This window comes from Bufo gargarizans, chromosome 3, assembly GCF_014858855.1.
Source record: "Bufo gargarizans isolate SCDJY-AF-19 chromosome 3, ASM1485885v1, whole genome shotgun sequence".
Classification (NCBI taxonomy): Eukaryota; Metazoa; Chordata; class Amphibia; order Anura; family Bufonidae; genus Bufo; species Bufo gargarizans.
In genome coordinates, this window is record NC_058082.1 from 461,036,328 (window position 1) to 461,063,957 (window position 27,630).

Consider the following 27,630-nt stretch of genomic DNA (forward strand, 5'->3'; position numbering starts at 1 on the left):
AACACCGGTCTTGATAAATGTCCCCTATTGTGATGCTTGATCTGTTAAATGAAAAATAACATTATATAATAGAATGGCAGAATTTAAATGCTCAGTGTTGTTTAAAAAACTGAGAATAAATCAATAATTCAAGTGAATTTGGAAAAAATGCCTCTTTTAACACATCAGCCATTTTTTATCTTCCCCTCGCCTTCTGAGCTGACCATTCACTGTCAGTTTCAGGGGTGCAACTAGCCTTTCTGCTGCCTGAGACGAAAATTGAAATTGCGCCCATCCACCCATGCCAAATTCTTAACCTAACCTCTTCCCTCCTAACATTACATATAGCACTACAAAAGATACAGGATAATACAATGTCCCATACCTCTTATGACGTCACCTTTGATGTAGATGTTCTCTTTCTCATCTTCTCCATTCAGACCAGACCGCCATGATGATCCTGTCTCTGCAGATTTTGACAAACAGACCTCTTAGTTTCCTACTTTTCCATCATTCTCCCACCTTCTGAATACCTCACCCTTCCACCCCCAATACTGTGCCTGCTGTGCTCCCCAATACTGCAGAAATAGTCTGTTTTAAAATACTAGTACCACACAGATAGTGCCCCCTTGAATAATTATTAGCACACAGTGCCCTAAAAAATAACAATGCTAAGCAAATAGTGCCCCTGACACTAATAGTGCCGTAAATATAATGTCCCCCAAAAATAATTGTGTTAAGCCGATACTGTGCCAGGGTAATAGTGCTCTCAAAAGTCCCACCAATAGTTATAATTCTCCAGAGTGCACTTAGTAGTAATAGTGCCCCTACAGTTCCCCCAGCAGTAATAATGTCCCCATAGTGTTCATACTAGTAATCATGTTCCCTTTAGTCCCATAGAAGTAATAAAGCTCACCATAATGCTCCCAGTAGTAATAATTATCCTTGTGTGACAGTAGAATAATGTGTGCCAGAACTAAAATGCTCCCTTGTAATCTAAGCCCCCATTTAATACCCCCGTAAATGCCCCCGTAGTGCCAAATGAAAAAAATAAACTCACATACTTACCTCAATGTGGCTGTCAGTGAAGTGGCCTGTGTTCCGTGCTGTATGCCTGAAGCCTATCAGACGGAACAGGGCAGGGAAGCGTCGCTCCCCTGCCCCACCACAGCATTGAACTGTATCGCTGTGAAGAGAGCCTTTTCACTGCCCCAGTGAAACAGCGCTTCCTCAGCCCGGGTATACTGCCACCAGTTTCTCGTTTGATATAAGCCCGGTCCGCTAATGGGATTATATAGGGTAAGAAACCAACCCACAGTAGCATATAACTATGTCGAAACACGGACGTGGGGATTTGTGATCGAGATACAGGACAGCACAAGATTAAATTATATATTTAATCGCCTTAAGGGCTCACTAGACAGTACATAATATAACAGAAAATATATATACAGTGGTCCGATGTGCAGAATACAGGTGGTATGGTACAAACAGGATTAAACAGAGCAAGGAAGTCTTTTGGGTTGATGACTAATGGTTCCTGTAATCCTTGGCTGTTGTCACATGGGAGGCAGTTATGTCAGCAGCTTCAAAGGTCCCTCCAAACACGATGCTCAGAATGACCCCCCTTCAGAGAAAAGACGCTGGACTCTGCCTTTCTGGGTCTTTTCACATGTAGTCGGCCACGCCACTCCCTGCCTCTGGGAGGGATCCCCCCTCCCTCCTGGTCCTGGCAGCCAAACGACCCACAAAACCCATTAAGGCCCATAGATCCAGACCAGAAGGTCACAGGGAGATGGTTCTGGGACCAACGAGTCCGCCTGGTTTCCGGCTACAGGTAGAGTTCACACATGGTACTGTTATTAGGTTTCTGTGGGGAAATCTCCGTATCGCCCCTCCCTGGCATCCTACCACCTAACCACAAGCAGGATCTGTCCATCTTGACTACAGGTTTGCAAATATATATTTGGTTTATGCGTGTGATGGATGGGCGATTAATAATTCCTTATGACTCGCCGGTTCCATGATGTCTGATAGTTGCTTTTGTTCTGAGGAATGACTTAGGCCCCCTGCAGGGAAGTTTTCCTGCAGGATCTGTGCTGTCTGAATGGAGGTGTGCAATGTAACCAAATGTGGCCTGCTAGGAGTTTTCTGCTATCTGGCTGCGCTTTAAAGCAGGGCCCCCCTGTGGAGTTTGATTTCCTCTGCCACTCCTGGAGAAAATAGCAGGAATGAAATCATACTCCATATTCCTCACAATCGCCACCCTAAGGACAGCAATACAGTTAAGTATAGAGATATGAGCTCTTCCACAATAAAAGCACTCATTTTCCATGGCCATGCCGTTAACCCACTTGTCTGCTGGGTCGCATCCCCTGAGGCGATTGCCTCTCCTCGCCTAATTGGTGGTGTGGCCCTGGTCAGTTCACAACTAAAATCCATCTTGAGAGACAATACAGATTATCAGTTCACTGAAGTATCAGGTTACATACTTCCCATAGAATTCTATGGAAAATGGAGTGAGGGAAAGGCAGCTGGAGAGTGAGAGAAAGAGAGGCAAAAAGAAATAAAAAGATTCTGAAGGCTCTAGTAAAGTCCTCCATACACATTAGGCGATGGCCAGCCAAAGCCACAATTTTTGGCAGGTCCAGCCAACAATCTGATGTGTATGGGAACCTCACAAATCTTCCCTGACATCATCTTTAAGATGTTTTATGCCAAATCCCTTTGTTCTCTCAGATGATAAATCACTACCTGAACTGTTTTACAGTAACTTTCTCCTCTCTACCCAGAGTATGTATGTGGATGGGGAAGTGAGACAGATAGCTGCTGAAGGTGTATTGGCACCTTAACTCTTCTAACACCAGTGCTTGATTCACTGCAACACTGCTCAGTACTGCTGTATAATGTCCTCCATGCTGTTGTTGCTTATGAGGGGGTGCTACAGACTGGTAGACTGGTAGGATCCTCTCCTGTTTATGTGTGCTGTAAAGTGAGACAGTCTCTGCCCACAACCTCAGAGAGAAGAAAAATTGTGATAAATACAGGATAAAAGTCATATAATAGCCAGACTTGTGATGTTCCATAGTGTGCAGGGCTTTTTATGTTGTATAAAGTATAGTATGAGTTAATATCTTTATCTTTAAGTAACTTACAATACATGTCAATGTGAATTTACCATTTGTAAATAATATTTGTGGAACCATCACATACTGACAGATTGTGAGATGAGGGGTAATTCTTCTATCTTCCTGCATTATCTGCATATTAGGGATCACCTCAGACTTCCACGATCTGCATAAATGCACTTCAGCCTCATACTTTTATACGGTCACAGATTATTCTTTATCATTTCCAGTAGAATGTTCAATATCCAATATGTGTTCTTTATAATCTACACTAAATGAATGTTTAAATGTATTAATTAAATATAAGTAGTAGGAATATTGTACTGCTTGTGTATGACCTTAATTCTTTCAGTATGTCCCAGTCACTGAAGAGGAGCGGGTGTACTGTGACGTATGCGGTGCAGACGCAGTAAGGAAGTCCACAGCCGGCGATCATCCTTTCTTTACTACACCTGCGCCCCATACTAAACGGATGAATATTTTGAATAAATTGAACTTGGGGCCGGGCAGGATGACGTGAACTGCCTGGCCCTGTCAATAAAGATTAGCAGGGCATGGCCAGAGGTGGGAGAACTGAGTCACTAGGAGCAGGAGCAACACCCCCCATGCTTCTAGAAGCTCATTTGAATATAATACAAATAATTTTATCTCAATAACAGGGGCACGTAGTGAGATGGGACTAGGATAGTTATGTTCAGCTGACATTAGCACATTGCTTTTGTAAGCCAGGTTAATGTCCATGTTGCTGCTGACAGAAGCCCTTTAAAGGGGCATTACCTCGCAATATCATAACCCTGGATCACTGTATCTCATTTGTGAAATAAACCAGGTTTGCAAATACAGTCATTTATCCAAAATAAATCATGTATCTGCCATGTCCCCAAAAACAGGCCCTGTTAATCAGTTGTTTATACCTTGTTGCTACTGGAGATGTCCTTCAGTAGGTCTTGCTTTTGCAGCTCGCATAGTTCATGCTGCTCTCTGTGTAGGGGTACTACTTCTTTCCATGTGAATGCGCAGCTTCACGTTGATATCGCAGTATAGCGGTGTTGCTCTCTCCCTGTGCATGCGCAGCTTTACACTGTTATCTTAGTATAGTGGTGTTGTTCTCCTCCGTGTGCTGCACAGTTTCATGCTGTTATCTCAGTATAGCGGTGTTGCTTCTCTCCCTGTGCATGCGCAGCTTTACACGGTTATCTCAGTATAGTGGTCTTGCTTCTCTCTCTGTACATGCACAGTTTCACACTGCTATCTCTGTATAGAGCTGTTGTTCTCCTCCACGTGCATGCACAGTTTCATGCTGTTATCTCAGTATAGTGGTGTTGCTTCTTTCTCTGTATATGTGCAGTTTCATGCTGCAGTCTCTGTAGAGCAGTGTTGCTTCTCTCCCATGCATTCCCCATGCAAAGAATGAGCATGTGCAGTGTACAGCTCTGTGCCTCACCTATCAGTTTTCTTTACAATGTATCAGCAGAGAACGTTTGAGGATATATTTGTGCACTTGAGAGCATATAGCCGTTTGCTTGTTGTAGGTCTGAATATAAGTAACTATCAATCTAGCTTTTATATCAATTTCATTATTCTTCTGTCTTATATGTATTTTTGATTTATTTTCTAGAATCCATAATGCCTTCTACCCAAGTCATCCTGTGTTCATTCTCACATTACTGCATGTGATGAGTGCTCCACTTCATGGATTGGCCAACACCATTGTTTTTGTATTGGACAAGGAAACTTGGAGTCAGCTTACAATGGCGTCGCTGAGGGTGAGCATGTGATGTCTTTATGTTGTTTAGATATTTATATATATATATATATATTTTATAATAAAATATAATCAAGTCCTTTAGGACTGCATTGATTCCATGCTAAGACATTCCTTAAAGTACCACAACTTTATGTAATCATTTCTAAAAGATACATCTGAGCAGTCTGGAAGCGGGAGCCGCACGCTCTCGATCCTGTAACAGCATTCCCCGGCTGAGATCAGGGAACCTGTTCTTCTCTTCTAATAGCTCGAAGCCTCAAGCAGGCTTTGGCAGCTATTAGTGGAATATACCAATACAGGCCACTAGGTGGCAGCACTGTATTGTTACATTGAAAATTAAGGAGGTCATTTATTACGACCGACATTTTAGACGCCGATCTTAATAACCCCTTGTGCTGGCGGGGGATCCGCTGAAGTTATGTAGAGGTGCATACCTTTGGCGCATCCACCGCCAGTCTAAATGTAAGCCAGCTTCCTTGCCAGATTAAATTTAGACCTTTTTCTACACCTAAAACAGGCATATAAAATGATGAATAAGACAGGCCTGCCAGCCCGTCCTCTTCTCCACCCACACCACACCCACTTTTGTAGACCTGGCGTGAATGAAGAAAAGTAACAGATTGCACCGCAAATAACCTTTGCGTTGCAGTCTGCGCCAAATATACACCAGAAAACTGGCATATATCTGATTATAAATGACCCCCTAGCTGCTAAATGATGTCTGTATAGCCATCTGGGGGTGAAGTGGATCACCTCCACAGTATGAGGACGAGTGATGGCTACTGCTATGTCTCGTCTTCATACATCTACATTGATTCTGGGCAGTAGATCGCTGTTTAGACAGCACACTCTGCTGCCCAGAAACTATGATTTACCTACCAACAATAAGTACAGTTTCACCCAATGAATGAGTGTTTTGTTCGCTCGTCGTGTGATTGGCTGCATCTTTAGACGGGCAGATTATCGGGAACCAGTGTTTGCATGAAAGTCCCCGAGTATCTGCACTTGTTAATCCACCATTACTAAATGCTTCCTTGAATATTTAATACCATATGTTGCATACAGGTTCTCTGAACCCTTGTGTGCTTACTTTCTGTTGTGAGCCGTGCTGCTGGTGTAATAAACATTTTCCTTGATTTTCCTGTCAGAACATATTCCACCTAGATGTTCCTTCATTTCCTTGTTTAGCTCTCCTACTTTGCTATGTCTCTAACTGTGGAGAGACATGCTTGATTTATTCACATTGTCTGATACCAGTGTTTCCATGAGAAAGCTATGCATTTACACTAATTTATAGCCTGTAACGTTAGACACAATGCAGGAAGTGTAGTTCAGTGGTGATATCTGGAAGGGTGGAGGTAGCTACTGTGGCTTCTCCTCCAGGCTTCAGATATTAAAGGGCTTTTCCAGGAGTTTGGCCTATCCTCAGGCAGTTTTACTGTTTCTTCTAAACCTTTTATCTTTCAGTTTATGCCATAACGGTTTAAGGGGTCAACCTTGTTGCCATACACTTGGATCGCTGCTCAGAGCAGTGACATGGTACCCATAGTATGGCATGTAACAGCTGCAACCACTGATTGGCTGCTGTGGTCACACAGTTATTTTTATTTATTTTTTTTATTAAATTTGCAGCTGTTTTTAAAGAGGATTGGCTCAAGAAAACATTCTCGAAATTACAGCCATTTGCATGACCCTTATCCCCCCTGTCCTGTTTGTAAGAGACTATGTAGAAAGTACTTCTGTGCTGTAGATAACCACACTGCTTTTATGTGCTTTATGGTATGATTGTGTTTTAATATAAGTGATGTTTGCATCTTTAGCAGTAGAAGGTGTTTGTAAGGGCCTAAAAGGTGCAGAATTACTAGGTTAGCTCTCAAGCGACTGGATTGATGTAACCTGCCAATGCCTGCAGGTTGTTTGTGTGCATCCATGTGCTATGGTTTCCGACACCCCCCCTATGGTGCGATGAACTGAAACAAATCCATAGTTATATAAACAGTAAGTAGTGTAAAGTACTTAATTTAGTAAGCTACAAATGGATGGCTTACCATAGAAGCATCTGAGCATCTATATATAGAGAGCGCTTGTCCAGCCATTAGTAATGGCCTGTCCTCAGGATAGGCCATCTTCAGCTGATTAGTGGGGGTCTGTCCATTCATTGCGCCATTACCAGAAGTTGATGCTGAAGCTGCATAGCACTGCCAACATTATAGTCGAGGGAACTCGCTAGTACAGCGCCGCTCCCATTGACTTCAATAGAAGCAGCACTGTAGTAGAGAGTGGTTGATGGTGCTGTTTACAAGTTGACTTCTGGTGACAGAGCTACATCAAACAGCTGATCGACAGGGAGCTGTTTTTGGACCTCCAATGATCAGCTAGTGAAAGCATATCCTGAGGACAAGCCATCACTTACTCACCTAAGGCTGGACAACCCCTTTATCTTATGTTAAAATGCTATAGAACTGCATATGACATAGTGTAATTTTAGATGAACTAAGGGGACCACGGATTTAATTAAACATTTCCTGTATCTGCATACAATTTTAAAGGGGTTGTCCAGGAGCCCGCAGCCTTCCTCCGCTATTGAAAGATTCATACTTAAAGGGAACCGGTCACCAGTTTTATGTTGTCTTAACTAAGGGCAACATAAATAAGGGACTGATTCTCTTAGCAAAATGCAGGGTCACTTTCTTTAATTGACCCAGTCAATCTGCCAACATCTTGTATTGAAAAGCTCCAGCTGATAATGATGAGTCATGAATATTTATGAGCTCCTGACTTTCCCCGCCCACCTGCTGCTGAATGACAGTTTGTTTCCATATGAATCAGCAGCAGTTAGGCAGGGGAGTGGCTATAGCTCTGAATTAAATATACGCTGGACTCAATGACATCATGCCGGACTCGAATCAGCTCATTAGCATGCGGCATGCGGCATCTTTGTGTGTATATTATGAGGTAACCATCTGTGACACCAGTAAGTGAATACATCTAAGGTACTTTTTAGTAGTTAATGATTGTATATAATTAGTTAGATTATAATCAAATATCCACATGACAGGTTCCCTTTAACCTGCTCCTTGACACTCCAGTCCTGAACACTGGCTCCTGTGTGTTGATCTTTCGGTCCCCAGACATGGGCATGTCACCTCCTCTGCTGCAACCAATGACTGGCTTCAGTGTTGATGTGTCTACAAGAGAGACAGCACTGATTCAAATAGTTGGCGCAGGCTTGAGGTGGCTGGGAGCAGGTAAGTAAGAATTTTTTAATGGGCATCGATGAAAAGTTTGGTATTCCTAGACAACAATTTAAAGAACGTTTACCATTATAATTAGAGCATGTGGACATCACAAAAAAAGTTCCCCAATTTGGCATTCATGTATCTGAGCCAAGACTGATCTCAAGGCTGTCTTCAGTTTAGAAAGGGATTGTCTTAATAAGACAAAAACAAATGGGTTGTCCAGGTTAAGGAAAACATGGTTGCTCTCTTTCAAAAACAGCACCACACCTGGCACAGATTGTGTTTGGTATTTTTGGTGGGCTCCCTTGAAGTGAGTGCAATACCAAAGGTAATCTGGGTGTGGGTCTGTTTGTGGAAGAAAGCCACATTTTTCTAATTCTAGGCAACCCATTTAAGCATGATGTATCTAATTCTAAAAAGCTGGGTGCACTATTGCAGCTCCTAAAATGTCCATCATCCTGTTTCTCTAGCACATCAAAAGTCAAATGTGCACTACAGTGACATATCCTCCACCCCATACTGCCTCCTTGTAGTATTCTGTGTACAAGGAAAGCTGGGTGACAACCCCTCTGGGAGCTGCAGCCCTTTCAATATCATCTGGTTTTCCCAAAACAGAAATTAGTACAATAGTCAGGAAATAAATGAATGGGACATCCCAATAAATTGTACTTGTCATAGAAGGGGTTAAACCTTTTCCTCAGTCAGAATTCATCCTACATCCATCTGCGCTGACTGATAAATAATTATACTTCACAGTCTTTCCCATCTGGAGAATTAAGCCTGTTAACCCTATGATACCGGGCTATCCATAAATCATTATGTTCTCCGCTGTTGTCTTATTAGAAACTCTACGCAATTTTTATGAGCAGAGGCTTGTACATAGAAAAAAGCCTGATGTCCACTTAGAATAGCCGAATATTGATAGCATATTCTCATCTCTTCTTAGGATTCACGGGATCTATGTATGTCCAGAATGAGTGATTATTACAAAGTCAATTGCTTCAAGATAGAATTTCTTAAATAAAGGAGCATAATTCTCCAGCTCTGTGATAGAACAATCCCCATATGCCCTTTCTCATAGTTTTATCCATAGTTCTTTCCCGCTGTTGTGCATTTCAGTTTACAGTAAAGACGAGACAAGGGGTTATCCAATACTAAAAATATATACTTACCCGGGTCCCTGGTCCCCGCACCACCGCTGCAGCTTCTCTCTGTGCGCCGTTGAAAACATCCATTGTCGGGGTGGAGCAGCCAATGGCAGACAGGGATGAGCCTTCCTAGCATTGTGGGTGACGCTAGGGAGGATCGTCCCCGCCTGCCATTGGATGTTTTCATCCACGCAGTGAGGGAGGTAAGTATATTCCCTGTGAGGGGCCTGGGCATATGGGGGCAGTTTTTAGTATTGGATAACCCCTTTAAAGGGTTTGTGTCACGTCACCAAGTGGCATTCATTATGTAGAGAAAGTTTATACAAGCCACTTACTAATGTATTGCAATTACATAACTCCCAACTTTTGAAAAGAAGGAAGAGGGATATCATGTGTGGCGTATAAAGCACGCTGCGGGAAATTTTTTCAGCACTAGGCCATGCCTTTAACTCCACCCAAAACATAACTAAACACCTAAACCCACCCAGTCCAATAAATGCCCCCACATAGTAATTATTCCTTCTTTTATGCCACCACTTAGTAGTTATGCCAGCATTAAAGTGCCCACTGACAGTAATATGTCCAATAAAGTGCCCCCTAATAGTAATATGCCCAGTAAACTGTCCCCTTAACACGCAGTAATATGCTCAGCTGTGCCCCCTTCACAGGCAGTAATATGCCCAGTAAAGTGCCCCCTTCACTGGTAGCAAAAAAACAACTAAAAAACTCTACATACTTAGCTCTTTCCCCAGCAGCAGCAATACCAACAGCAAGACACACCAAGCTCCCGGCCAGCCCCGCCCCAGGCCCACCCTCTACCCAGACCTGCAGTGTGAAGCGCCGGCAGGGGGAAGGAATGATGAAGCAGAGTCGATGGACGGCTCTTGCTTCATTACAGGCATCTGTCTCTGCTTCCTATGGAAGGGGAGACAGCTGCCAGAGAGAGGGACATACCCTTCCCCCATACCAGGACAGCAGGCAGCCATTGAAATCTGGGACTGTCCCACCGGATCCGGGACAGTTGGGAGCTATGCTGTTATCCATATTGCTTCCTTTGCTGGCTGGATTCATTTTTCCATCACATTATGCACTGCTCGTTTCCATGGTTACGACCCTGCAATCTATCAACGGTGACGTTGCTTTCACTCTACATGGAAAAAGTGCCGACCTCTCTGGTGGTAGAGATCATAGGAGCGCACATAGGCTATAGGCTGTTACTTTTTCCTATAGTGTGCAAGCACGACCACCACTGATGGATTGCAGGGTGGTTGTAACCATGGAAACGAGCAGTGTATAATAATGTGAAAGAAAAATTAATCCAGCCAGCAAAGGAGGCATTATGGACAATCACAATACATTAGTAAGTGGCTTGTATTAACTTTCTCTATATAATAAATGCTATTTGTTGAAGTGACACAACCCCTTCAAAAGGCTATTTACATTTATTTTGAGCTAAAAATAGTTTTTTTAATTGGTCTTTACTAAAAATATGAAGTCTTTTTTTTCTGTACAGAGCTGACATGCTCTGTCTTTTCCGTCAGACCAGGAGTAGACAGACTCCTTATCTCTGCCCTTATAAACACTTACTGATAAGAATGTGGCTTAGGCCTTGTTCACACGACAGTTATTTAATCATTTTTTTTCATCAATTAGTTTGAGCCAAAACTAGGCTCGGGTCAAAAACACAGAACAGTTGCAAATCTTTTCATTATACCTTATCCCTGTGTAGCTTCCATTCCTGGTTTTGGCTCACAAAAACTGATGGAAATAGCTGATCAAATAATTTAAGTGTAAATAAGGCCTTAAATAAGTGTTTATGACCTCTCAGTAGTTAAGAGATAAGGTTTATTAGATGACCACCCCCCACAAAGTGAAAGGGAAAGTACCAGTCACACAGCTAAAAAAAACTGTTAACCCTTTGTGACAGAACAGCTCAATATTTTTAATAAAGGGCAATTGAAAAATGAGTTTTAGCCAAAAATAAGTAACATGCAGCCAATAAAAGAATTGCCTCAAAGGTGTACATAGCCTTTAAGTTTAACAATTTGGTTTGATTTTTCAGAACACAGAAGCATCTTTTGTAATGCGTAGGTTGATAACTTAATTTTTCTGCATGCTCATTCGATTTCTGGATTTTTTTCCTGTATATTTGCCATGTGTTTACAATACATATTTTACTTCCCCCCCCCCCTCCCTCAATATTCCTTATAATAAGCTGCTTTGGCTCCCTCAAAGAGGTTCACAGGACAGCAAACATTTTTTTAAAGGCTCACAATGCTTTGAAGCAATAAAAAAAGTAATACTTCATTGACCCCTCACCGGTACTGTTTTAATGTCTCCTATGATCCCCACTCCTATCTGTATTTCCTGTCCTTTTAGACCAGGGGTAGGCAACCTCTGGCACTCCACCCCATACTGCCTCCTTGTAGTATTCTGTGTACAAGGAAAGCTGGGTGACAACCCCTCTGGGATCTGCAGCCCTTTCAATGTCAACTACAACTCCCAGCATGCTCTGTTTTTCTCAAAACTTTCATAGAAATTAATGGAGCATGCTGGGAATTGTAGTTTCACAACAGCTGGAGTGCTGAAGGTTGCTGACCCCTGCTCTAGACACAGAAAGATAACCATGAATCACTAGCTGCAGCATTGTCCTCCTATGGCCAGATTTTTAAAAATAAAAATAAATTTTTAGTGCAAGCAGGAAAATTACATTTTAACACTGAACCATACAGCCTTATATACGATCTCAGAATTTCAGAAAGTGTTCAAAGACAATTAGAACCTAACACTGCTTCTGTAGAGTTTATGATCTTATTATGAATGGACCTTGTCACAGGCCAGACTTTGCCAATAATCTAGAAACATATATTTGAACCAAAACTAGAAATGGAATTGGGAATAGAAGGATGTGAGAAGAGAGAAGAAGAAAGAAAAAAGGGGAAGGAGGGATTGGAGAGAAGTGTAATGGATTGTGAGAATTGGGAGATAGGTCAGGGTGCTCCCAGGATTTTGTTAACAAATATGTTGTCAAGTTGAGTATTCACTTCTGAGCTTTTATTCCAAGAATGTGCCATTGTCTGTTGGCAGCTAATATAACTTTAAATTGCATATGGGTTAGGTAAAAGGCAGCAATTGTAATAGAACCATAGGGTCTTTACATATTATAAAGTCAAACGGGCTGTGAAGCAGGGCAGACATACGGCTCCAGCAACTGGTCAGGTTAGGACAGCCTTGTGTATTTTATTAAAGTATTTTTAGCCATGTCTTAACCCCTTTGCAACCTCCACCGTACATGTACTGTGGAAGTTGCCACTTTAAAGATGGCACCCGCTCGCGTGTCCAACGGGCACCACATCCACCGAGTTTCTGGTGTTACAAATGTATGTGATCAGCCATAAGGCTAATCACATTTATTTTACTCCTCAGATTCCATGGTTCAAATGTGACCACAACATCTGAGCGGTGCAGATGCTGGAGTCGTGTGCTTCCGCAACCATAACAGCGTTATCTGGCTTAGACCCAGGAAACTGTAATATCCCAGAGATAGCTCAGAGCTTTAATCAGTCTACAATGGTATATAAAACCTAGAGGAAATAGGACCCTTAAAATATAACTTTTATTATTGATCAAGCTAGAAAAAAATATGTGCCCCAGTATCGGTGACAGATAACAACAAAAACATGGGCGACCAGATACAGTCCACCTATTACTGCATATATAGCATCCACCACAGGTATAACTAACGAATGTGGATATACTACAACAGCGGGGAGGAAAGAGGATCATTGACCAGATATTGAGGTAAAGAGGCTGATGTCTCACTATCAGGGGAATCTTAGCCTAGTCAGATCCTGGTCTAACCTCAGCCCAGGGACCACCCCCAATGGTGGGGTTGCCCTGTCCTCGTACCTCCACTAATGGCCCTATATAGCAGTAAAAAAAAGATGAAAAATATTAATTGTTGTTCGTATAAAGTTGTTAACAAATACCCCCAATTATTTTTTTTTAGCTTGATCAATAATAAAAGTTATATTTTAAGGGTCCTATTTCCTATAGGTTTAATGCACGTTGATTTAAAGGACTTGTTTATTACCTCATAATATTGTTTGGAAAGTGTTTACAATGGTATATACCAATACAGGCCAGCAGGTGACAGCACTGTGTTTGTATATAGTAAATGGTATGTTCTGTGATATATTTAATAGAGGTGAGCGAAGTTTAGAAAAATTAGATTCAGGCGATTTGCCAAAGATCACCAAGCAATTTGATTCATTCCGAATTAATTAGTAATGAATCGCTATAAATCAGGTATAACCAGGCTACTCTGCCTAATTGTATTCTTCCCACTTGGTGGCCCAATCTCAATGTGAAGGCTTGGAAGTTAAACCTTTCCCGACCTCCAAAAGTAAATTTATGTGAGCAGCCGGGCATTTAAAAATGGTGCCCGCTGGCACGTGCAGCGGGTGCTGTGGCCCAGCACTAATATCGTCAGGGGGTATTGCTTGTCACGGACTTTTAACCCTTCAGATGCCTTGGTCATCTGGGTGAGTGTGTATGCAGCAGCCCCTGTCCTCCTGTGTGATGGTACTAGAGATGGTACACAGCACTGAGGCGGTAAAACCTTCCTCAAAGCAATAACATTGCGGGATCCTCAACAGGGATGACCATAATCCTATGTGGATCCCTCCTTAACGTCTGGGATCCCTCCCTACTATGAACCTAGTGGTTTTGCTTTTAAAATTATTAGGGTTAAGACCAGATGGCTAAACATGGTGGATGGGTCAAACATGGCCGCTGGATTATTGCAGCAACACTGTCCCCAGCGCATGAGCCCTTGCCACGTCTCTCTCCTATGCTTAGCTCACAGGACAATGGCGGAGACCGCGCTGGATGAGGCTTTTATAGGGGATGGCTACCTGAAGATTGGCTGGCTGCTCAGCATTATTGGTGATCTCGCTTTCCCGGGCTTCTTACTTTCACTTTGTAACATGTGCAGCAGCCATTTTTGGAAAACCCGATTCATTACTATGAATCGCAAGGAAATTTATCTGTGTTGTTAATCAAAGTTTTCCTAAAATGTGGGCCAAATTCTGCTTCAAATGTTTCGTTTTACTCAACACTAATATTTAGCCATCACAGAACACAACGGGCAATCTAGTGATTGCCAGTTATAGTCACCCAGAGTGACTTAAAAAAGTTTCCAAAAAAGTTAATAAAATAATAAAAAAATATATAAAAGTTCAAATCACCCCCCCCCCCCTTTCACCAAAATCAACATCAAAGTAAACAATTAAAACCATTATAGGCATTACTGAGTATGAAAACTCCTGTATTATTAAAATCTAACAACTACTTATCCCATACAGTGAATGGTGTAGTGGGAGAAAAATTTGCCATTTTTTGTCACTTCATATTCCCCCCAAAAATTAATAAAAAGTGATCAAAAAGTCACACACACTTCAATATGGTATCACTGAAAAGTACAGATCACCTGACAAAAAATGAGCCCTCATATGGTTCTGTACACGACTACAAAAAAATATAGAGGTTAGAATATTGCTATGAAAGGAAAAAAATAATCATACTGACCTGAAGAATGAAAGTAACAAGTAAATTTTACCGCATAAGGAATGGCATAAAAAAAGCCAATAAAACTCTCAAAATTGTGGAGTTTTTTTTGTAATCCCACCCTATCTGAAATTCTTTTTCATCTCCCCACTACATTATATGCAATATTAAAAAGTGCCATTAGAAAGTACAACTTGTCCCTGCAAAAAACAAGCCCTAATAATTAGGCTATGTGAACAGAAAATTAAAAAAGTTATGGAAGGAAAAACTAAAACGGAAAATCGCAAGGTCCTCTAAGGGCTAAACTACTAGCTGGAATAACCCTGTAAAAGTGGCTGTCAAATAGGCACCCTCATATAATGCCAAAGATGTACCCATTTATAAAAGGTCTCAATGGGTGAGATTAGTAAAAACTAGAAAGTGAACAGTAGAGACTTTGCTCATTGCACAATCTGGTTGCTACAAAGAGTATCTGAAAATAATTAGAGCTGTAACATAGATCTGAGCGTTACCAGTTAGAACCATTCTCAAGGATTTTTGCTAACTCTTCCCATTTAATGCCCTTTGACTGAATTTTTTTTTCCAAGTCTTTTCAAAATGTTTATTTAAAAAGGGGACAGAAATGTCTCTATTTCATGACATGAACAATTTGTCCCATTAAAAGATATTCTTTTTGAGAGAAATATTGTTAATTTTCATTTCCCTACATGTATTTTTCTCAACTGATAAAGTGACTAGTATGATCTTAGTATTTGGTAGATAGATATATGTATATCATCATGTGCAACACAAGTCAATTTTTTTATTTGACTGATTGTTAATGACCATGCGCTTTTTCGCGCCCCTATAGGATACCTTAAATTGTCCAAGGAAGATGAATAGCTTTTTACTGCAGGACATATTGGATTGAGACCAATGCCAATCGGAACAGAGCCTGAATAATACATGTATCCAGGGCACATGTGTATGTCATGTTTCAGCTGCACTTGGGACCTTAAGAAACATCAGTATGGGACTTTTACATGCACATCAATCCCATTCATTTCTATGTCATTTTTGTAACTTGACCATAAACTTTTTAATGCCTTGCCTCTGTCAGTTGCCCTCCATAGGGGTCATCTATCACCAGGACCGGCAGTGAACATTTTTAGAAGTCTCCAGAATTAAAAGAATGGATTGGATTTCCTGCTTCTACAGTAATATTACACCATTTACCAAACTGCATGGAAACTAAGGTGCTGTTTCAAAGTATAAAAGGCCAATTAAACAGCTGTGACCCTGCATAATGTTCAGCTCCGACCTCTGTCTTCTAAAAAAAAAATGGTCAGACATCAACGAGTTAATCACTTTGCTTTGAGGCAAGGAGAGGCAAAAGAGAAAAAGTCAGCCGAGCTGTGTGGTCCTGCTCAGTCTGTTTCTAGGCACATGTAGGGAATAAAAGCGATGAGCCAAGATGAAAGACTCGCTCGCATGCTCACAGAATGGAATTTTGTTTAATGGTTATCTTCGCGCCGTGATTGAAGAAAAAAAGAAAAAGAAAAAGATTTTGCAATTTTCTCCCATTCTAACTCGGCTCTGGGGATCTGCGGAGATTTAGGTCCATCAGTAAAGTGACAGTATAACCCAGGGCATTATATTGCACTGTTTAATTAAATAGAGGCTGTGCAGTGTGGGAACATGAATAGATTTTCACGACACCAGTGTAATATTGCTCTACGTATTCACTTATCTCGCTACCGCAAGTAAAGATAAGCGAATTTCCGCTTATGAAATTTGTTCACACTTCGTTTGGTGGTAAAAGGTGAATGGCGTTATGGATTCCGTTACCACGGACCATAAAGCAATTCTATGATGGAATGCATAACGGCATGCCTTTAGAGGCATTCCGTTATTCAGTGCGTCATAATAGAAGTCTGTAGGCTGCATAACGGATCCGTCCCGTTTTCGTTATGCAGGAGAGGACTCCCCTGCATAACGGAAACGGGATGGATCCATTTTGGAGCCTATAGACTTCTATTATGACGGAATGAATATGACATAACAGTGTCAGTCATCCACAGATCCCCCCATAACAGTGTCCGTCATCCACAGACCCCCCTGTAACAGTGCCAGCCACAGACCCCCCCCTGTAACAGTGCCAGCCACAGACCCCCCCTGTAACAGTGCCAGCCACAGATCCCCCCTGTAACAGTGCCAGCCACAGATCCCCCCCCCCTGTAATAGTGCCAGCCACAGATCCCCCCTGTAACAGTGCCAGCCACAGATCCCCCCCGTAACAGTGCCAGCCACAGATCCCCCCCGTAACAGTGCCAGCCACAGATCCCCCTGTAACAGTGCGAGCCACAGATCCCCCCATAACAGTGTCCGTCATCCACAGATCCCCCATAACAGTGTCCGTCATCCACAGATCCCCCCATAACAGTGTCCGTCATCCACAGACCCCCCCATAACAGTGTCAGTCATCCACAGATCCCCCCATAACAGTGTCCGTCATCCACAGATCCCCCCCATAACAGTGTCAGTCATCCACAGATCCCCCCATAAGTGTCCGTCATCCACAGACCCCCCCGTAACAGTGCCAGCCACAGATCCCCCCTGTAACAGTGCCAGCCACAGATCCCCTCTGTAACAGTGCCAGCCACAGATCCCCCCTGTAACAGTGCCAGCCATAGATCCCCCCTGTAACAGTGCCAGCCACAGATCCCCCCTGTAACAGTGCCAGCCACAGATCCCCCCTGTAACAGTGCCAGCCACAGATCCCCCCTGTAACAGTGCCAGCCACAGATCCCCCCTGTAACAGTGCCAGCCACAGATCCCCCCCTGTAACAGTGCCAGCCACAGATCCCCCCTGTAACAGTGCCAGCCACAGATCCCCCCTGTAACAGTGCCAGCCACAGAGTCCCCCCCTGTAACAGTGCCAGCCACAGATCCCCCCCATAACAGTGTCCGTCATCCACAGATCCCCCCATAACAGTGTCCGTCATCCACAGATCCCCCCATAACAGTGTCCGTCATCCACAGATCCCCCCATAACAGTGTCCGTCATCCACAGATCCCCCCCATAACAGTGTCCGTCATCCACAGACCCCCCATAACAGTGTCAGTCATCCACAGATCCCCCCATAACAGTGTCCGTCATCCACAGATCCCCCCCATAACAGTGTCAGTCATCCACAGATCCCCCCATAACAGTGTTCGTCATCCACAGATCCCCCCCATAACAGTGTCAGTCATCCACAGATCCCCAGTAATAGTGCCATCCACAGACCACCATTAGTTCCAAACCCACCAAACACACAGCACACCTTTTTCGTTAAAAATATTTTTTTTCTTATTTTCCTCCCCAAAAACCTAGGTGCGTCTTATAGGGCAAAAAATACGGTATTAGACCAAGATGGTGGGAAGCAATCTTTTATGTTAAGGTGGGAACAAGAACTGGGTGCTGTGTACTCCATTAGTCAGTGGAAAGAAGCAATGTCATGGTCCTTCAGGTGCACTAAATGTCTGAATCATATAGAGCAGGCTAGGAAAATACAACTCAGATGGTACTTAACCACAAATAGGTTAGCCCACTGTTCACCCGGCTACTCCCCTTTATGTTGGAGGAAATGTGGGTTAGTTGGTACTCCCTTGCATATGTGGTGGGATTGCCCTTATACTCTGGCACATGATGGAAGCTTTAGTCCGGCAGGTCACGGATTCAGCAATCGCTTTAACCCCTGCTCTTTCCATTCTGGGAATAGGCTTAGAGGTCATCCCTTCCAAAATAAGATGGGTAACGGCTCATATGATCAGCGCAGCGCAGAATATAATAGCCCGTCGGTGGAAGTTACCTTGTACCCCGTCACTGTCGGAAGTGGTTGAGTCCGTCAACCATCATATGCATTGTGAATTGATGTTTGCTTCCTCTTCTTCCATCCGCATACGTTGTCTTAATAACTGGATGCCTTGGTTATCTAGTCCTTATGCTACGCCTCTGCCGGATTGTCTCTGGTGACTTGGGTACATTTGGAGGGTTTGGGGAGGGTGGGCTGGGAACTTGGGTAGGGATTTACATAATGTTACAACATTTGCCTCAGCATGGGCAATATTAACGCGAGCTTTAATGGGACCTCATTGTTTCTTTGTTATGTACTGTATGTATGTTTTTGAAAAAATTTGCTTTGCTATACTTCGCATTGTGATATTGTGTCATGATGAACACGCATTGTCTATGCTATGCAAAGTATTCAAAAACGTATTGAAGATTACAGAACATAGTTGGAGAAGATGCAGAACATAGTTTTGAATGCGTTCGCATGCGCATGCGCAGCTGAGAGGAGGATCGAGGAGATGAGTTCCCAGTGCCGTCGCTGGAGAAAGGTAAGTGGCTGAAGGGGTTTTAACCCCTTCAGCCCAGTGGGAGGGGGACACGAGGCTGTCCCACTCCTAACAACTATATAGTGCCAGTAAAATTAGTTTTTTTTCCTGGCACTATAGTGCTCCTTTACCACCAGTACTGCAAAGTGTCTGTTCTCTGCAGGAACAGGCTATAGACACCAGTACCACTACATTAAACTGATTCTGGGACTATAGTGTCCTTTTAATGTGAGGTAAATTAGTTTCTAATGTAGTATTAATAACTAAATAATTAAATAATAAACATATTGCATTGTCTACTTACCACCAGGACAATAAGATGATCTGGTCTCTGGCTGCAGTCTGGTTCTTGGTCTGGGGACTCCCTTGTCACTCTCTTCTCCCCCCCCCCCCCCCTCACTTGTCACTCTCTTCTCTGCCTCCCTCCCTTATCACTCTCTTCTCCCCCCCTTGTCACTCTCTTCTCCCCCCCCCCTCACTTGTCACTCTCTTCTCGCCTCCCTCCTTGTCACTCGCTTCTCCCCCTCCCTCCCTTGTCACTCTCTTCTCCCCCTCCCTCCCTTGTCACTCTCTTCTCCCCCCTCCCTCCCTTGTCACTCTCTTCTCCCCCCTCCCTCCCTTGTCACTCTCTTCTCCCCCCTCCCTCCCTTGTCACTCTCATCCCCCCCCCCCCCTTGTCTCCCTTGTCACTTCTCCTCCCTTGTCACTCTCCATTCTTGGTCTGGCTCTGGGGACTCCCTTGTCACTCTCTTCTCCCCCCCTCACTTGTCACTCTCTTCTCCCCCCCTTGTCACTCTCTTCTCCCCCCCTCACTTGTTACTCTCTTCTCCCCCCTCCCTCCCTTGTCACTCCCCCCCCCCTCCCTTGTCACTCTCTTCTCCCCCCTCCCTTGTCACTCTCTTCTCCCTCCCTCCCTTGTCACTCTCTTCTCCCCCTCCCTCCCTTGTCACTCTCTTCTCCCCCCTCCCTCCCTTGTCACTCTTCTCCCCCCTCCCTCCCTTGTCACTCTCATCCCCCCCTCCCTTGTCACTCTCATGCCCCCCTTCCCTTGTCACTCTCATTCCGCCCCCTCCCTTGTCACTCTCATTCCCCCCCCCGCTTGTCACTCTCATTCCCCCCCTTGTCACTCTCATTCCCCCCACTCCCTTGTCACTCTCATTTCCCCCCTCCCTTGTCACTCTCATTTCCTCCCCCCTTGTCACTCTCATTTCCCCCCCACCCCTTGTCACTCTCATTCCCCCCCACTCCCATGTCACTCTCATTTCCTCCCCCCCTTGTCACTTTCATTCCCCCCCCCCCTCTCCCTTGTCACTCTCATTCCCCCCCACCTCTAGTGTAGCGTGGCCGAGCTCTGTTCGGTCCACGTTACAGGAGAATTTGTTTCCTGTACCCGGCCGGACTGAAAGGAAGTGCAACACTTTTTTTTTTCAAACCACACGGGGCCGGCGCCCCCTGCTAAATTGCACCCTAGGTGGCTGCCTAGGTCGCCTTACAGGTGGCGCTGGCCCTGACTGCTATAGCAGCCCTTATCTCACAAAAAGACAAATGATTGGACCTTTTTGGAATTCAACTTTCCCAGTCTTTGCTTGCCATAATGGCAGACATCAGAAGATAATCAGTAGTTAAAGGGGTTGGGCCATCTCAGACTTTGGACTTTGGTAGCATATTGCTAGGATATTCCATCAAGGTCAGATAACAGTGGGTCCCAGAGGTGGGACTAATACCTATCTCCAGAACGTGGCCTGTAAAGTGAAGAAGAGCGCACTGCCCGCTCAGCTATTTCCTAAAGTCCCATACCGGTCAATGGAGAGCACACCGCACACACACGGCCACTTCTCCATTCACCTCTATGGGACTGCCAGAAATAGCGAACCAGTGCTCAGCTAGTTTCAGAACTCCCATAGCGGTAAATGGAAGTTGGCCATGCTTGCACAGTGCACTCTCATTCACTTTAGGGGCCCGTTCTAAAGATAGGCGCAGGTCCCAGAGGTAGGACCACACTACCAGGTTTTGCTCCAGGCAGTGGCGTACACACAATCCATGGGGCCCCGGTGCGAAACTGATCTATGGGGCCCCCTCCCCGTCGCCCCCCCCCCCAACCTGCCTCCTAGCCCCCCCCCCACTACCTCCCCTACCAGTGGTGTAACTATAGTGTTATGGGCCACAGTGCAAACATTTTTTCAAAGAACCGGCAGATTTTTTTACTAAGGGCTCTTTCCGTGCGGCTAATCCGCGGCGTGACTGAGTGCCAAGCCCCATTCTAGACAGCAGAGACACGGAGCAGTGACATGATTGACTGTGATCTTTTTACTACAAAATCACGGTGACAACTTTATGTCTCTGTGATTTTGTAGTAAAGAGATCACAGAGAGGCATGGAGCATAATCAGTCATGTTAATGCTCTGTGTCTCTGCTGTCCGGAACGGGGCTTGGCTCTCATTTACGCAGCGGATTCCTCGCACGGGATCCGCTTGTGTTAAAGAGCCCTAAGCCCAATGCATGGCTACACTCACCTAGTCCTAATAAAATCTGGTCCTACCTCATCCAGGGTGTCGCTGGCGTCGGCGTGATGTCCGCTGGATCCAGAACAAGGTCCCTGTGGTGAGAAAAAAATAATAATCACATAAGGAAGGGATGGTGACTGCCCCTGTGAAATCACCAGCTGGCCTGTAAGACTGAGCCATGCCAATGTGTAACAGGGTAATCTAGGACATTTCCCCTAAGTGCAACCACACGGTACTAATGCCCACCTTGTGGCCCCTCACAGTAGTTATGCCCACCTTTGTTCCCGTCACAGTAATTATGCCCAGATATGTGCCCCCTCATAGTAGTTATGCCAAATATGTGTCCCCTTACAGTAGTAATGCCAGATTATGTGCCCCCTCACAGTATTAATGCCAGACTATGTGCCCCTCACCTAGTAACGCCAGATTATATGCCCCTTACAGTAGTAATGCCAGATTATGTGCCCCTCACAGTATTTATGCCCAGTTATGTGCCCCCTCAAAGTAAATATGCCCACATATGTGCCCCCTCAGAGTGGTTATGCCAGATTACGTGTCCTCTCACAGTAATAATGCCAGATTATGTGCCCCTTCACAGTATTTATGCCCGGTTATGTGCCCCCTCAAAGTAAATTTGCCCAGATATGTGTCCCCTCAGAGTGGTTATGCCAGATTATGTGCCCCTCACATTAGATATGCTCACATATGTGCCCCTCACATTGGTTATGCCAGATTACATGCCCCGTCACAGTAGTTATGCCTTCATATGTGCCCCCTCATAGTTATGCCTTTATATGTGCCCCCTCACAGTAGTTATGCCACATTAGGTGCCCCCTCAAATTAGTTATGGCAGATTAGGTGCCCCTCAGTAGAGATGCCAACTTTTGTGCCCCCTCACTCTAGTTGTTCCCATCAATCCCCCCCCCCCTCTGCCCCTCTGCCCCTCTGCCCCCTGCCCCTCTGCCCCTCTGCCTCTCTGCCCCTTTGCCCCCCTGCCCCCAGTCTGCAGCATTAGAAAAAAAAAATCTTACATACTTACCTTCTTCCCTGAGGAGAGTAGGCAGCTTGCCGGGTTTTTAGGTCTCCTCCCACAGTGACAGGCAGCAGCGCGATCTGGGGCCAGCAGGGGGAGCTCCTGAGCTCTGAAGATCAGTGAAGCAGGGAGCAGAGAGGTTTCCCTGCTTCACTATAGAAACGGAACTGCCGGCCCTGTGTGTGTGAGTGCGTGCCCCCCCCCTCCCTTACTTGACCCTCCGGCCCCCCCACCCCCCATATTATACATGTAATGGTGGCATGGAGCGCTCTGATGGGGCCCGAAATTGCCACTGTACTTCATGCCGGGCCCCACCAGAGCGCTCCATTACATCTGAGTACAGCGGGAGCCCTGCCAGCGGCCTGGGGGGGTCCACAGGCGGCCGGGCCCCCTGCAGTGCCGGGCCCGGTCGCAACTGCGACCCTGGTATGTACGCCACTGGCTCCAGGATTTCCCTGTATTAAGCTTCCTCCGTCTGCCTTCATATTCCTTTCCTCTGGCCAGGTTCCCTGCCCCTGCTGAAGAAAAGCATTCCTGCAGCACAATACTGCCACTACCATATTTCACAGTGGGGATGGTATGTTCAGGGTGATGTGCAGTGTTAGTTTTTCGCCACACATAGAGTTTCACATTTAGGGCAAAAAGTTCAACTTTGGTCTCATGTGACCACAGCACCTTCTTCTACATGTTTGCTGTGTCCCCTACACGGCTTGTGGCAAACTGTAAACGGAACTTCTTATGGTTTGCTTTCAAAAATGGCTTTCTTCTTGCCACTCTTCCATAAAGGCCAAATTTTTGAAGTACATGACTAATGGTTGTCCTGTGAACAGATTCTCCCACTTGAACTGTGGATCTCTGCAGCTCCTCCACAGTGACCATGGGCCTCTTGGCTGCTTCTCTAATTATTACTCTCCTTGCCTAGGCTGTCAGATTAGGTGGACGGCCATGTCTTGGTTGGTTTGCACTTGTGCAATATGCCTTCCATTTTTGGATAATGGATTGAACAGTGCCCCGTGAGATGTTAAGATGTTGGGATATTTTTTTATAATCTAATCCTGCTTTACACTTCTCCACAATTTTATACCTGACCTGTTTGCTGTGTTCCTTAGTTTTCATGATCGTGTTTGATAACTAATGTTCTCTAACAAACTTTTGAGGCCTTCACAGAACAGCTGTAGTTATACTGAGAATAAATTTCACACAAGTGGACTTTATATACTAATTAAGTGACTTTTAAAGGCAATTGGTAGCACTGATTTTATTTAGGAGTATCAGAGTACAGGGGGCTGAATACAAATGCACGCCACACTTTTCAGATTTTATTTTATTAAATATTTTGAAAATCATGTATCATTTTCTTTTCACTTCACACATACTTTCTACCAGTAGTGTACATAGAGAAGTAAGGGCCCCATAGCAAGGATCACACCAGGCCCCCCACACATGACAGAAGGGTTTCCGCCTAAACCCCTTTCAATGACCCTTGGGCCATTTTTCCACTGCCTAATTTTCTAAAAGATGTTCCTTTAGAGGGTGGAGTCCTGACCAAGTTTTCACCCCAGGTGAAGAGGAGATGATCCCAACTGGGCCCCCTCTTGCCCTGGGCTTTATAGCAGTTGCATTGTCTGCCACTTTGGTAGTTACGCCACTGCTTGCTACTTTGTGTTAGTCTATCACATCAAATCCCAATAAAAATACATATAAGTTTGTGGGTATAACATAAAAAATTTGAAAAAGTTCTGGGGTTATGAATACGTTTTCAAGGCACTGTATATATGACCTTGAATCTAACCTTGCAACTGTGATTAAATCGTTTAAATTAGTCTCATTCTTTATATAGCAAGAGAAAATTCTGATCCATTCACTACTGAAACAGGCTTTGGGAGATCTCCATAGAGAGCATCTGTTTCTAGCTGGCTACAGAAGGAATCTCATGTGAAGAAGAATGCTTGAAATAATTACAGAGCAATTCAAGGAGCCAGCACCCCAAGTTAATTTTGAGTCAACAGATAAAGATAGGCTTGGGGAAGGCAGGACTCTTGTTTAGCCGAGAAGGTGAATGTTGTCAGAAGATGAATGCTATCCTATGACAGACGCTGATGGCCGTGACTCAGAGTGTAAAGAAATAACATATGACAACACATACACTACAGCAGATATTTGTGTGCTTCAGACTGGCAAGTGGTAATTCAAGCAGCAGGTTATCAGCATGTGGCAGAATCTTGTAGCTTGAAGTGCTAAGTGCAAAGCATCACAGCCTCCTCGTCGGCTGGGGCCCGTGTGTCTTGGAGCGCATCCAAGGCATTTCCATGCTCCTTTTAAAGCAACAGCGGCCCCTAAACGCCGTGTGCGGCTCGAGGGAGTGGAGCCTCGATGTGTGAAATAGAAATCTATAATGACTAAGATTGCACACTTGTAGCCCAAGTGAATAGCAAATCATCTTGCGGAATATTTCAAGATGGCAAAAGCTGCCTAAATATAATAATGAGCTTTATGTTACACCCCGAGTGTTACAAGACCTGGAGAAGTGTCTCTGCCAGAAAGCTAAAGGTCAGCCGTGGATAATGATGAAACACAGAACACAAGTTTTTAGCTTATTCTTTTTGGGGCTGCACACATTTGTATATAAACTGGAAAGGTTGTGTGTGCTTATTGACACCTGCATGCTATATGATGTACAACTGGACAGACAAACATATCAACTTCAGTTTTTCATTGCCACAGGGACATCCTGCAAATGGAACCTATATTTGATAGACAGCAATTCCCTAATAATGTAAAAATATAAAGATTGCTTGCATTAATTGTAAGATTAGCATAGTCTGCTGGATAGGTGATCAGTATCTGATCGGTGGGGGTCTGACACATGACAACCCCCCCCACTGATCAGCTGTTTGAGAAGTTACCGGCGCTCATGGTAACGCCATGGCCTTCTTGCAGTTTAGCCTAAGCCAAGTGACTTCACGTTCATTGGTCACATGGTCTAGTTGCAGCTCGTCATCTCCATTGAAGTGACTGAACTGTGACACCAAGCAAGGCCGCTATACAATGTACAGCACTGTGCTTGGTGAACTGCGAGAAGACCACAACGCTACTGCAAGTGCCAGTGCCCTCTTAAACAGCTGATCACCGGGGGTCCCAGGTGTCAGGCCCCCACTGATCAGATACTGATGACCTATCCTGAGGAGGGCACATGTATAAAGAAAATGAGAAACTACACAGTAAAGCCTCATTCACACGTCAGTGTTTGGTCAGTGATTTCCATCAGTGATTGTGAGCCAAAACCAGGATTGGAGCCTCCACAGACATAAGGTATAAGGGAAAGATCTGCTCCTGTTCTGTGTTTAGAGATGCACCTGGTTTTGGCTCAAAATCACTGAAGGAAATCACTGACCAAACACTGACGTGTGAATGAGGCATAACAGTTCCAACAAGAGGAAAGAGGGCTCACAACAGCTTGCAATCAAGGAGGAATTAGGGAGATGCTTGTTTTATACAATGGCCTGGCCATTTATTATACTAAACAGGGTAGTACACATCAAGCTGTATCTGCCAGTCACCAGCCTACGTCTGTGTACAGTAGGCACAGAAATGAAATGTATTAGGGTGCAAGGAGTCTGTGGGATGGTGTTGAGTGACTAATGAGGAGTAATTGTGATAGATGGACAGGAGTCATAAGTAAAAGTTTTAGTTTGGTGCCTCGCTCTCATAAAGTAAAGGTCCTTTTACCTGGGTCAATGTTTCAGGCAATTATGGAGAATGAGCCAACTGTTCCCGATAAATAAATTGTCAGCAGAGGTGAGGGCTTCATTTACATGGGGACAAGTGATCTCATGTCCCCATAGAAAATTGTCTTTTCTGGGTAGCGGATCCCTATGTACACAGGCCAGCCAATCTGCTGCACAGAAATATAAATTTTAGGTGCCAACTGAAAGGCACAATAACCCGATGAACAAGTGTTTGAGTGTTCATCAGGTGATCTCTGGCATCTTTTACACACGCCACACATTGGGAACGAGTATTTCTACAAATGTATATATTGACTTGATTATTGGTTCATGTAAAAGGAGCTTTAGCCCAGATACAAATGTCTGGGTTCTGGATGCCAGATTCCAGATGTGTGTCCCCGGACCAAACTTGGTGTGTTCCTACTATTAGTAAAAGTTTACTATTAAAGGGGTTTTCTGATGACATGCCTTTCATTACACTTAGCCCTTCATTTTCTGTTGATTCTGCTTTTTATGGAGAACATGTTTTCAACTTTGGCTGTAATAAACTGACCATGCTAAGGCTACTTTCACACTAGCGTTCGGCTGTCCGCTCGTGAGCTCCGTTTGAAGGGGCTCACGAGCGGACCCGAACGCTTCCGTCCAGCCCTGATGCAGTCTGAATGGATGCGGATCCGCTCAGACTGCATCAGTCTGGCGGCGTTCAGCCTCCGCTCCGCTCGCCTCCGCGCGGACAGCTGAACGCTGCTTGCAGCGTTCGGGTGTCCGCCTGGCCTTGCGGAGGCGTGCGGATCCGTCCAGACTTACAATGTAAGTCAATGGGGACGGATCCGTTTGAAGATGCCACAATATGGCTCAATCTTCAAGCGGATCCGTCCCCCATTGACTTTACATTGAAAGTCTGGACGGATCCGTCCGAGGCTATTTTCACACTTAGCTTTTATATGCCAATATAATGCAGACGGATCCGTTCTGAACGGAGCCTCCGTCTGCATTATTATGATCGGATCCGTTCAGAACGGATCCGATCGAACGCTAGTGTGAAAGTAGCCTAAGTTGCTCCACTCTGGGTTGCTGCACTCTTATTCTTTTTCTTTATAACAAATACGAATATCAGGAATCTTTTGGCTTTTTGGTTCTGTTGGTCATTCTGTAGGTTTTGCCATCAAGTGGACG

General features: G+C 44.5%; 1 protein-coding gene across 3 annotated transcripts in view; it reads left to right on the plus strand.

Annotated features, from left to right (window-relative positions):
- The window catches only part of LOC122930336 (cyclic AMP receptor-like protein A), a 600,516-nt gene that overhangs the window by 562,048 nt on the left and 10,838 nt on the right, over positions 1–27,630 (plus strand). For 2 of the 3 annotated variants that reach the window (XM_044283622.1, XM_044283621.1), the window contains one exon: positions 4,726–4,873. In XM_044283622.1, coding sequence (XP_044139557.1) covers positions 4,726–4,873 — 148 coding nt within the window. Of the gene's footprint in view, positions 1–4,725; positions 4,874–15,680; positions 16,103–27,630 lie in introns of those variants that run through there. The other variant, XM_044283623.1, reaches the window with a different exon arrangement.